Source organism: Hippocampus zosterae, unplaced genomic scaffold (assembly GCF_025434085.1).
Source record: "Hippocampus zosterae strain Florida unplaced genomic scaffold, ASM2543408v3 HiC_scaffold_301, whole genome shotgun sequence".
Taxonomy (NCBI): domain Eukaryota; kingdom Metazoa; phylum Chordata; class Actinopteri; order Syngnathiformes; family Syngnathidae; genus Hippocampus; species Hippocampus zosterae.
Genome location: NW_026262865.1, coordinates 22031 through 35133, shown reverse-complemented (window position 1 = coordinate 35133; position 13103 = coordinate 22031). Strand labels below are relative to the sequence as shown.

General features: G+C 46.4%; 1 protein-coding gene across 1 annotated transcript; it reads left to right on the top strand.

Moving 5' to 3' along the window:
* The first annotated feature begins 200 nt into the window (after positions 1-200).
* LOC127594895 (isoleucine--tRNA ligase-like) lies at positions 201-12002 on the top strand. The gene is given in 16 exon segments (XM_052056648.1): positions 201-397; positions 546-665; positions 2294-2457; positions 2460-2821; positions 2824-3241; positions 3244-3302; positions 3304-3439; positions 3442-4049; positions 4051-4266; positions 4269-4425; positions 4428-4576; positions 4579-4770; positions 4772-4991; positions 4994-5267; positions 10613-10797; positions 11521-12002. Coding segments are annotated over 16 exon segments (3939 nt in total).
* Positions 12003-13103: the final 1101 nt, after the last annotated feature.

Genomic DNA, 13103 nt, shown 5'->3' with positions numbered 1-13103 from the left:
ACCCGATGCTGGTCTTTAACACAAAATGACTTCGACAAGGACAATCTGCTGAAACTAATGGCAGAAGGGAAGAAGGCTTTGCATGAGGATATCGTCTGCGATGGCTGCAAGAAAGAGCCTCTTTAAGGCTACCGATTTAAATGTTAGACTTGTGTAGCCTTCGATTTATGCGAGGGGTGCTTTACTGAGGAAAGCACGCTATGCACCAGATGATCCTCATCGCGCAGCCCCGCCTCAACAGATTCGACATCATGGACTATGACATCATGGGTGACTATGGAGAGGGCTGCTTCGGCAAGGTTTATAAAGCTCGCTGCAAGAAGACCCAAAAAGTTTACGCAGTGAAAGAGATCAACTTAAACAGAGCGATGAGCGTCGAGAGCATAAAAAACGAAATGTGAGCTTTTTAGGATTCCTCCTACTTTGTCAAATGCATAGCCTACCAGCTCTAGGAAAAGTAAAAGAAATTTTACATTCCTCATGGACTGGTTCAGCGAAAGCACTCTCGAAGAAATTATCGAAAAGAAGGGGAATGTCTCTTACAGGCGCCGAATCGACTACACCAAGAATATCCTGAAGGCCCTGATCAAATTTCACAACAAGAAATTCGTACACAGGGACATCAAGCCGGACAACCTTTTCATCGATTTTGGCAATTTCCTGAGGTAGGTGGTCTAGGAGTATCAGGCTCTTACGAATTTCAAGACCGGATTGCTCCAAAGTACTGGGCCGCTCCTTAATTACTCGACCCGGCAAAGACTATCGGCTCTGAGGTTGACATTTCGAGTTCGGACTTGTTTTAAGCTACATGTTTTCGGGAAAATTCCATAATCGGAAAAGTTTGTAAATAATTCTTCCGGAAGAATAATATTTCTTTAAAAACATCGTGGAGCTGTGTATCGAGACCAATCCTACACGAAGACCTTCAGCCTTCCAATTGCTCACCTACTTCTAGGTCTTTGATAAATATTTCTGGAAGCACCTCGAATAATGCAAATTAGCGAAAAGTAATATATCCACCACGAAAGCTAAACAAAGAACGAAATTTTTGAAGATGCCTATAGCAAGATATAAGAAAAAGTCAGTTAAAGCGATTTTTTGTGAGCGCCATCAAAGGCCAAGAGGCGATAAATCTTCCGTCATCACCTGATCATTTATTCTGCATCTGTGTATGGGCTGTAAGACAAGCCGAAGTTCTGATTTGAGGCAAATAGAACAGTTACCCATTGTACATAAAAATGGGGGAAGATCAGGGTCATATTTATGCTCTTCTGCATCGGGTGGGCCTGTTCAGCCATTGAATGGCCTTCCTTGCGCATAGGTCGTCCAAGTTGGTACATAAAATGGGATCAAATAGCATTCATTTCCTTTAGGTGCTTGAAAGTCAGTCCAATGATGGTTCCTCCGAAGGCAGAAGCCATCATCCGGGGCACTACTCCTCGTAAGAGAGGTTTTTAGCCCTTGTTGATAAGATCTTGCACCGTCGTCAGCATTGGTCGGAAACCGAACTTGTGCTTCACGAAATTGGCCTGCATGATCCTGGCCAGGCAGTCGAAAGGATGCGAAAGAAAGGCGAACGCCAGGCCAGAGATCACCCGCCCTACTCCTTACTCAAAAGGAGTTAGGTCCGTCCTGCCCCAGAGCAAGTACGAAAGCCTTGGCCCCATCTCCATGACACTTGTGACAAACAGTCCTTACCGCATTATCATCGGGGTGAACCCCACCCCGAAGCCTTTCAGTCCTCGAGTCTTGTGGATGGCTTGAATGGCCGCCTTGTATGAGCCTTCGACCTACCGTCGGAAAATGATGTGATCCCCGATGGTCATGAAAAAGGAGCCTGAGATGGCTGAGCAGGTGAGCCCAGGTACGATCCCGTAGTGGCTTTTGATCCGTTCGTTGACTGAGAACTCGATTGAAGTGCCGATGGACAAACTGGCGGTGAAAGGAAAGACTCCATTAGCGATCTTCCGGAGCGACATTGTTTCCTTCTTGAAGAAGCTATCCGACTCAAGAGCAACCTTGATGGACTCCAGTGCCCTACAACGACTCCTGTACGACACCCGAGGCAAAGCCGCACCCGAAATCACTTATCATTACTATTATTAGTCCATCAAATAATATTTTAATAATTCATCATAAAAGAATTATAGACATCAGGCTCAGAATTCAAGTCTATATAGTCATTTTGTTGCAACATTAATGTTGAAATTAAATGTCTTCTTTGGGTTCGCTGGACAGGTTTAGCGTTCCTGCTTAAGAAATGAAGGTGCTAGCCCTTTGGAGGAACATCAAGGCTTCGAACAGCAAATTGGAGGAACAAAGACTGTCCGCCCTTTTCATTTTATGATGGGCCGCCTTTTGCTACAGGGATGCCTCACTACGGGCACATTTGTGCTGGCACCATTAAGGATGTCGTATGCAGGTATGCGGCGCAGACAGGGCACTACGTCGAACGCAGGTCGGATGGGACTGTCACGGACTACCCATCGAAAACCTAATCGACCAGCAACTCGGAATAAAGGACCGCAAGGCCATCCTCGAACTTGGCATCGACAAGTACAATGCCAAGTGCAGGGAGGTCGTGCAGCTGTACTCCAAGGAGTGGAGGACTGTCGTGTAGAGATTCGGGCGATGGATAGACTTCGATAACGACTATAAGACCATGGACCGCGGGTTCATGGAATCTGTGTGGTGGGTGTTCAAGCAGATGTTTGAAAAGGGGTTGGTGTACCGTGGTAGGAAGATCATGCCCTATTCGAATGCCTGCAGCACAGTTCTTAGCAACTTTGAGCTGGCTCTGAATTATAAGGAGACTGTCGACCCCCCTCCATCCACGTGCTGTTTGAATGCGAAGACGAGGAGGACACATACTTCTTGGCCTGGACGACCACCCCCTGGACTCTGCCTTCGAACCTGGCCCTGGCGATCAATCCAACTTTAGACTACCTCAAAATCAAGGACAAAAAGACTTCCAAAGTATTTTACATCGCGTAGGCAAGGCTGTCTTCGCTGTATACTGATAAACAAGGCTACGAGCTGATAAAAAAGGTGTAGGCGAAGTCTCTTGTCGGCAGAGGCTATACACCTCTGTTCCCCTATTTCGAGGGGAGAAGGGAGGACGGCTGCTTTAGGGTGCTTGAGGCAGAGTATGTGACGGCGGATGCAGGCACCGGGATTGTGCACACTGCCCCTGGATTCGGTCACGAAGACTACAAGCTCTGTGTCGCGAACAAGCTAATCCGCCTGACAACCCGCCCGTGCCGATCGACGAAAACGGTCGCTTCACGGACGAGGTGACAGAGTAACGCAGGGAGGTATATCAAGGACACTGACAAGGACATCAAGAAGCAGCTGAAGGAGCGAGGCTTGCTGTTCAAGGAGGATACGATCAAGCACAGCTATCCCTTCTGCTGGCGCAGTGAGACTCCGCTGGTCTACAAGGCGTGAGTGCTTGGTTCATCAAGGTGACGGCGATCAAGGACCAGCTACTGGCCAACAACTTGAAGGCGAGATGGGTGCCCAGAACCATCCAGGAGGGGAAGTTCAACAACTGGCTTGAAAACGCGGAGGATTGGTGCTTCTCAAGAAACCGGTTCTGGGGCAACCCCATCCCTCTCTGGGTGTCTGCCGACGGAGAGGAGGTTGTCTGTGTGGGGTCGCTGGCAGAACTGAAAGAACTGACCGGTGTGGAAGTGACCGACATGCATAGGGAGTTTATTGACAATCTGACTATTCCGAGCAAGAAAGGCAGGGGCGAGCTAAGGCGGATTGACGAGGTGTTTGACTGCTGGTTTGAGAGTGGGTCGATGCCCTTCGCTCAGTCGCATTATCCGTTTTAGAATGCGGAGGCTTTTAAGAAGTCGTTTCCTGCAGACTTTATCGGAGAGGGTATTGACCAGACCCGAGGGTGGTTCTACACACTCAATGTGATCTCGACCGCAGTGATGGGCACAGAGCCCTACCGCAACCTGATCGTCAACGGACTAGTCATGAACGACAAAGGCAAGAAAATGTCGAAAAAGTAGAAAAATTATCCCGACCCCCATGTAAGTCGTAGCGGAGCATGGGGCAGATGCAGTGCGACTGTACATGATCAACAGTCCTGTGGTGAAGGGCGAAAATCTTGATTTTTCAAAGGAGGGGGTCAAAGGCGTAGTGAAAGATGTATTCCTGCCTTGGATTAATTCCGTCAAATTCCTAGCCCAGCATGCTGCGAAATGGGAGGCAGGCACTCGACAGTTCCTCTTCGATGCCAACTGTTTGAATGCGCAGAGGGGCAGGTCCTCGACCGCTGGATCGCCAGTAACCTACAAAACCTCATCGGGTTCGTGCGGGAGCAGATGGCCTAGTACAAGTTGTATACGGTGGTGCCGAAACTAGTAAAGTTCCTCGATCAGCTCACGAACGGATATGTGAGGCTGAACCGGCCAGTTTTAGGGGCGACCTTGGCGAAGAAGCGCAGTACGGCAGTCTGAACATATTGTTTGGCGTGCTGCTGCAGGTAGCGGTATTGCTGGCACCTTTCATACCCTTCTTGTCGGAATCGCTCTACAAGCCCTTAAGCCAGGCCTTCCTCCAGGGCCTTTCAATGTCGAATCGGTGCACTTTCTTCGCATTCCTGAGCAAATTTAAAGGCACATCGACAGGTCACTCGAACTCAAGACACAGCAGATGATAGGCATCATTGAGGCGGCCAGGTTTTTGCGGGAAAAGAGCAAAGTCAACATAAAGCATCCAGTCACTGCCTTGAAACTGGTCAGCGCGGATCCATAATTCCAAGAGGCGATTGCAGCCTTTTGTGGAAATCATCCGTGAAGAAATAAACGTCGAGGACATAATTTTCGAGAAGAACGTTGAAAAGTATTCCGGAGAGCAAGCAATCCCCAACCACAAGGAGCTCGGCCACCGTTTAAAAAAGGCCTACAACAAAGCCTTCATCAACACCGTCAACAACCTCACTGCCCAGCAAATGTAGTCCCTGAAGAAAGACGGATAATGGAGATCATGGGGGTCACGCTCAACATCGAGACAGACATCCAGGTCAAGATGGTGCTCCAGAAGGACAGCGTTTTGGAGCATGAGGTGATCACGGAAACCCCCGATTGTGTCGTGCTGCTGGACTTGAGGCAGGATGAGCCCTTGCGCATGAGGGGCGAAGCTCGTGAAATTATCAACCGCGTCCAACGGCAGAAAAAACTGTGCCGAGTCAAGCCTGAAGACGACATCGTGCTGTTCTACGAACTGGGGCCAGGCCTGCAAGCCAGCCTGTAGCAGAACCTCGCCATGGTCACAGCCACCATCAAAAGCCTTTCCTCCCCAAACGTTACCTCCAACGCCCAGCGATCGGCTGTTCAGAATAGCTCTACCAGGGAAAAGAAACGCTGAACGTGTACCTCTCTGAAAACCTGCTCTTCGTGGACGACTAGGCTCTGGGGAAGGAATTCGGGGAGGTGGCGGGGCTGGTTTCGACTGCCTTGAGGTGTATGCGGTTGGAGACGGCTCGTGGGAAGGTGGAGGACGGGAGAATGAAGCTCACTGTCGAGGGCAAATAGCTGTGCCTGCAGGAAGGCCGGCATTTCTTTTTGGAGGCGAGTCTTTGTGCCACAAGATTAAAACATGATTAAAACATCTGATCGGTACTTTAGTTGGTCTCATTGCTTGCCTGTCAGTCAGTGGCCCTCCATTTGTGTAAATCAACCAACATAAATAAGCGCATGCTTGAACACTTATATTTATCGATAAAGATTTAGGATCAGAAGATCAAGCCCATGATAATGGACATTTTTTTAGTGCTGCCATTCGTGTCCTTGCCCCGAACTAAATACTCTAAAGCCTGGGTGGGTCTTATCCATGCGATAGGCACACGCATTCCTCCGATGTCATAAGTGAAAGTAATCTCATATTATTCATGGGGAAACAATTTAAAATAATCTTTTTATTGAAGGTGACCATGTGCACTTTTTATTTTTCACGTTTAGTGATTATTTCTTCATACTAAAATATGACTTTCTAATTTTAGTACACTTTTATCGAAATGTTATAAAATACTAAAAGTGGACTAATCCGCCTCGCAATAGTCCTTTTACCAAGATGATCTCGGGTAGATCGCTTGTTATTTTGATAGCGTCTGTCTTGCTTACTGTAAGGGCCAAGTCACTATTTAGTTAAAATATGAAAACTACAGGCCAAGAATTATCTTTCTGATCTTTCTTAATACTTTTTTTCATCAGTTTATATAACCTACGGCTAAGAGATAATAGATGCCGATTATGATAGTGGAACCTACGGTGGCTAAGAGGTGAATGATGCCGATTATGATCGTGGAAAAAGAACAGTATCAGTTTTCTTAATCTTTTCTTCCTTGCTTGTAACGAGGCCGATGATGGGACTGGAATAACCTTACTCATCATCTGGCTATGGCAGGCAAACCCTAATTTTAGGCTCTCCAAATATCGGCTCTGCTGCATAGAATACTTTTCCTTCATATTCAGGCGTCATTTAGATGGTGTATATGTGATATGGGTGAAGTATAACTGGTGATTAAAAATAAACTGTCGCCCTTTCGCCTGTGTTAATTTCGATGTCTATAAATTGCTGGTAAATCAATTTTTGTTTGCACTTTATTGAAATTTAGAACGGAAGAATTTCAGTACTTATATTATGCAGCTCGTAATACCTCCAAAAATGATGCCAGTCGCTTAAAGTATATGAGGGCCATTTTATAAATTCAGAACCATAACTTAGTCGCGCTAAAATTTCTGGATTTTCTTATTGAGCCAAACAAAAAGAGAACTTCATTTTCCGAATCTTTCGTGCAAAAGTTTACATCTTTCTAAATGCCCTAATCAGTCATTTCGAAAAACATGTCGAAATACTGATCCACTTATTCGAAACCCACTTAATCTGAATTATACGAGAATCGCTTTTTAAACAATGTGAAATAAGAAAGCAACTGGAGAGCGGTAGGCCGCTTTATCGGAGTACTTTGGATGCACAATTCAGCTATCCTTCGAAAAGGGAATTATCCTTTCGGTAAGATCACTTCTCTTGCTTAGAAGGTGTGTTCCTGTTCTGAAAACATAAAGCTGAGGACCAGCCCAAAAGAGAAAATATCGACAGGGCATTCGTACCATTTTGAGTCCTTCAGCAGCTCTGGAGCTGACCATCCGAGAGGTGCGATCTTTTCTTGAGTCTAGAAATGGCCCGCTATTCCTAAATCACCGACCTTCAGGAAATTGTCAGAATCGATGAAAAGGTTGTTCGGCTTGATATCTCTGTGAACGAATTGTCTGTTGTGGAGCTTAATCAGCGCCTTCAAGATGTTGACGGCGTACTCAATGCGCTGGATTCCTGAGGCTTTTACAGGCTTCTACTTTATCCTCTGCTACAAAGTCCCTCCACTTAAAAATTCCATTAAAAAATACAAGTTGTTTTTCTATTTTGTATAGCCCAGATATCTGACGATATACGAGGATCTAATTTCGCAGGCACCTATTTCTTTTTCTTACTCTTTACTTATCTTAAGTTTTTTAATAGCGTAATACCGACCAGTTTTTTATTTTTTGATCTGACCTTAAAAACATCTCCGAACTCACCTCCCCCGAGCTTCTAGATTCTTTAATAGTTCTAGATCGAAAAAGATGTGAGCAAAGGCTCGATGAGGAGTACCTTCTGGTGCTCGCGGTGAAAGCCTCTTTTGTAACACATGCCGCAAACATTTACTTATTAACAAGTTTCGCACTTGTATCGGAAATCAGTAAACGATTGTGTGTGGCATCCACTGCAGGCTATGTTACGGTGTTTAAAATTACCTGCTGAAGCCAGCAATCTTGGAATATCAACTCTCTTATCCAAAACATTCCTGTCGAAAATGGCCACCGAATGGAAGCTTTAATGGTTGTTCCTTTATTTTTTTTGGTCGAAGCAGTCCTCGCAGAAGAACATTTCCGAGCAAGTTAAACATAAATAGACAAGTCCGGTTTTAATGTCTTTGTCGCAGATAGAACAACCTTTCGATATGTTGTACACACAGTTCGCCAGAATCTCACCGACCCGGCGAGACGCTTTGGTCACTTCGTTTCTGACTTACGGTTTTTTTATGAATTAAGTGACGCTTTAGAGTGTTATTTAACTATCTTGTACGTGGACTAGACTGCCTAGGCGAATTCCGGGTTAATGCTCGCATGCAAGTGGTAAATACACCAACCGTGGTATCGTATTTCACCTTTCCCTTTAAAAATCATCTACCACCTACGAAAATAGATCTATGCTTTATTCTGCAATTTGAGAGGATATGTTTTAGTTCCGCAAGTCAGCGATCTCCTTCCTTTGTTTTTCCATTATCGATTATTGTTTATATGGTGAAGCAATAAATTTCAATGTATCTTCTGCGTATCATCCGCGATTGTTATTACGGGCCAGGGTCTTTCATCAATATATATGAAATCATTCCCTCCTGCTGTAGCAGAGGCTTTTGTTGAGCTCCTGATCCTAGATGGATGAATTGTTTTGATCGATAGGATCACCATTTCGGTAAGTGATGTCTGCCATTCTACATCAGAGCACTCATAATTGGATCACAGCACTTGTGCCACTTGTAGCCAATCTGAAACATACCCCAGCGGCGAACTCATTGACTTCAATAATCAATAAATTCTGTAGCTATAGGAAGGTCGCCAGTTTCTGCAGGCTGAAGCTACTGACCAAGATCTACCCCTGTTCCATATGATTGGTGCAGTGCTTTTATTGTCTTTATTATTCTATCAAATTTTGATGATTCTATATCTTAAGGGTTGAGGATGGAATGTTAATCTTTGAGATAGGAATATTCTCTTTGCTTAGTTGTCGTTGATCAGTCGAGTCTTTGAGTCTTGATGACAGAGCTAACATTCCAATGATTATAAAACTTCACCATCAAAATAATCAGATCTCTAAAACCGTGGCATATTCCCTATCAAATGCAGATCACTGCCCTTGTATTATGAGCGACATTCTTGTTGGGTACGATTTTATAACAAATATTAAAATCTGATACATCTTAATTTTAATGTTAAATGGCTCACAGCCTTCTCCGGAGGGTCCGAATGGTCGGTGAAACGATGCTGCTGTGTCTTGAGAGCCAGGCTAGGCAAAGATGTGCTTTATTTTAAGGCTCTGGAGTCTTTTCGCTCGGTGTAGTTTTTATCCGCTTTAATTTTGACTTGCTTAAGGTGAGCTTGACCTCCTCGATTTTTCCACCCTGACCCTGGCAAAATAATCAGCCTGCAAAGCCTCCTCCGCTGAGATACGTCCTCTACAATCGACCCTCAACATCTCCATGATAAGTTCCCGAAGGGGCTCAGGACTATTCGAAATTCTAATGGCTTTTTGTGCTCCGGCCTTAGTCTGATCTTAAACTTCGAAAAAACCAGGTTGAACACTCGTAGCTGCAGTCCAGCTTCATCAGATCGAGTTTATCAGTTCGAATTCGTTGCCGCCCTTGAAAGGCAGTTCTCCTTAGGCGGCCAGGTAGAGCACGCAGCCGATGCTCCAGATGTCGATGGCCTGGCTGTAGTCTTTCTACCCGAGCAGCAGTTAGGGTGCGCGGTAGGGCAGCCCAACCACAACCGGTGTGATGGCTCTGCAGAATTAAGATTCCTCACGAAACCAAAATCGACCAGTTTTGCTGGTCTTTACTGATCATCAGGTTGTCAGGCTTGAGATCACGATGAGCATAGCCCTTCTTGTGAGTGAACGCGAGGCCCTCGAGCACATGATAGAACAGCCTCGCAAACTGTTGGTCAAAGGCGGTGATCCCCTAGTCTCGGAGATAAGCTAATAGCCGTTTTTAGAGCAGCTAGAGGACGAGACACTGCCGGCCGGATTCTAGGGACAAAGCAAAGTGTAATTTGACTAGTGAAGGGTGGGCACAGTTCCTTAGGAATTCCATTTCGCGCTGGGTTCGTTTGCTGATCGTAGCATTAACCAGTACGTGGTCCTCCTGCTGCTCTTCTTCAAACTGCTTGACGAGCTTGATCGCAAAGGGGCCTTTCATCCCCTCGTCAGTTCTGACATATCCCTTGAAAACCTCACCATAGGCGCCCTCACCTAACTTTTCCTTCAGCTTGATCATTAAAATTACAGTCTATTTTGACTAAATTTAATGGCAAAAGCATCTCAGTTTAATAATTATGGAATAATGTCATAGCGGTCGATCAATCTGCAGGTGCAGTCGCTTAGCCTCAAGAGTTGAAGGAAGGGCTCGCAGACCGTTCACTTTATACTTTTGTAAAGACGAAGGAGAGTGAATACCCTGTGCAGACCTGTCTGAGCAGCTGCTGTAGAAGGTCATCGAAAACAGCGAGGAGCAGACCATAGAAGGAGTGTTGATGCAATAAGCTGTCGGCCAATTCAGATCAGCCGAGCAAAGGCTCTTATACCTCATGAGATCAGTGGCCAACCTGATCAAGTTTCTAGACAAAAAGGGCCCTTATACTGCATTGGACAGGAATATTGGTAATTGCCTGAAACATGAAAATAACCAGACCACTGTCATGCAACTCAACGAGCTAAATAAATAGGGAGTCATACACCCCCTTTAGTCTTAATTCTCAATACCTGCGCCTCCAACTAGCACTCCGCGGATCCATGTTCCTCCTTTGATCGACCTGTTCCACCACTACGCGGGGACCAACCTCAACATCGGCCGTACTCCCACCTTCGATCGCATCCAGCAAGAGAAGACAGTTCTCGACCTGCGCAACCTGACCATCCTGGTCAAAGAGTGTTTCAAGGAGGATCTGAGTGACATGGAGCGTGGTGAGATGGTGGTCAGGTCGATGCGGAGGCTGGGGTTGGGAGGTCGGATGGGTTACCAGGGCTTTGTCAAATTTTGTGAGGAAGTAGCGAAAAGGTGTTCGGAGGGTTCGATCAGGAGGAAGGTATGAGAAGGGTCCAGGATAGACTATTCAAGGGGTTGACCAGGATGAAGCCTATCATTCGCTCCCAAAAATCCGCCCCTTTCCTACCGATCCCGCATTCCGGTAAACTCCCTCCCAAATAAAAGAAGACCTCTAACTCCGCAAACTCAACTACAAACAGCTGAAATGACCCAGTCCTAACACAAACCTGACATTAATTGATGATAATGCCATTGTTATTGGGGCTTGCAGCAGCCGGTCCGGGATGACTGACCCGATGACAAGGCTGGAGCTGGCCAACCGCAAATGCATGCTGGAATAGTACAGTCTATGCAGCTACTACTTCGAGCTGGCGATGAAGGAGATCGCCAAATACGGCGAGATCGACACACTGTCAGACGCCCAGGACTACAGCCGGAAATAGCAGCAATACATTAAATTCCTATACCAGAGCATAAAGCAGCAGCTGCAGAGGAGGCAGCACTAAAATTGATGATTTGAATGGTCAAAACGTTATGTAGTTAGAAAATATAATCTACCCTGCCGCGCCTCTAACCATGCCGAGCTTGACCGAGACCACCTGGTGCTGGTCAGTGATGGGGTTAGCGCCTTGCTGGATTAGACCACCTGCTGTCCTTGCAGTTCACCGCTCCGGCACCCCAGATCCCCATGATCCTTAACCCCAAACCCGGCCGGCCCTTACTGCTCTATTTCCACGCAAACGCAGAAGACATCATCACCTGCCACGAGTTCATCAAGGAACTGGCAGGCTGCTTGGAAATGGGCTACGCAATACCTGAGTATCCAGGCTATTCGATCTTCGAGGAGGGCAGTGGCCGGAAATGCGAGCAGATTCAGGACGTCGCCTTGAGGGTGTTCGACTACCTGAAGGAGTACCGGGTGGTGGTGCTAGGAAGGAGTATCGGGTCTGGGCCTGCACTGTGGCTGTGCTCCGTGAGGAAGCCAGTGTTCCTGGTACTTCTCTCTCCCTTCCTCAGTATCAAGGAGATGGTCAAGGACCGCTATGGCAACCTGGCCAGCAAGCTGGTCTCTGAACACTTCGACAACAAGACAAGGCCAAATGCGTGTGCTGCCCCACGCTAATAATCCACGGCCGGAGGGGACGAGGTGGTCCTGTTCAGGCACAGTGTCTAGCTCAGCAAAGAACTGCAGGTCGATAGCGAACCTCGTGCTGATCGAGGAAATGCAGCACTCGAACTTCGACTTCTACGAGATCGTAGGGGAGATCAACCGGTTCGGCAGACGCTACAGATTGTGACCCATTAATCATGCATTTTGCGGCATCCTGGCACGCCCTGATTACAGTCTCCACGCACCAGCAATCTATCTAAGCGTACACTTTGACGCAGCTGCCTTACCACGCCATCTACCAAGCCTGCATCAAACTTGAGTATTCCAGGACACTTGTCATTCAGACTGTTGATGAGCCTCTCCGCCCCTTTTCGTGTGCCGATCTGGACAGCCCCGCCCTCGCGATCTCATTCGCAAGGCTGATACGAGCACTGTAGAACAGCCCTCGGACCCGCCACACTGCTGCAAGTCAGCTGCCTGTCAAAGGTCAAAGTGCATCCAATCCGCGCTGAGGTGTTCATCTTGCCAATCGACAGGAGCAAGGGCTGTGGCCCGACAATAAGCAGAGACTGTAATTTTCAAGGATTTGCGAGATGATCAAAGGAAAAGAAGAGCTGTCTGCAGCGTGGTATAAAATTCCTCCTGTGATGATCGCCTGCAGGCATGGGCGTGAGCCATTCCTGTATAAGAAGGAGGGAGGAGACTTGAAGGGATACTGTGGAGCCTGTCTTTCGAAATAATTGGGGCTGCCGAGAATATAACTTTAAAGATTAAAGGAACAAGTGAAGTCCATGGATTCTTTCAAACGGCTTATAATAAAGTCTGTTATCTGGTATTTTCGTGAATAGAACAAAGTTGAGGAGTAATCCTCCTGAGCCCTCAATTTCTAGGTTCGCACGTTAGGATGTTAAAGAATGATTAAAATACCCCTAAAATTTAAGTTCTTAATTATTTCATGCATTATATAATGGAACGATGAAAAGTCAGTAGCTCGATATTCATTCTGAAAGAAAGTGAAAGAAAGATCACAAATTGTTCACAAAGGCTTACTTATTATGCCCCTATAAATCTTATTTGTTGAGCTTTCGGTAATGCCGGACCAGTTCTATCAGG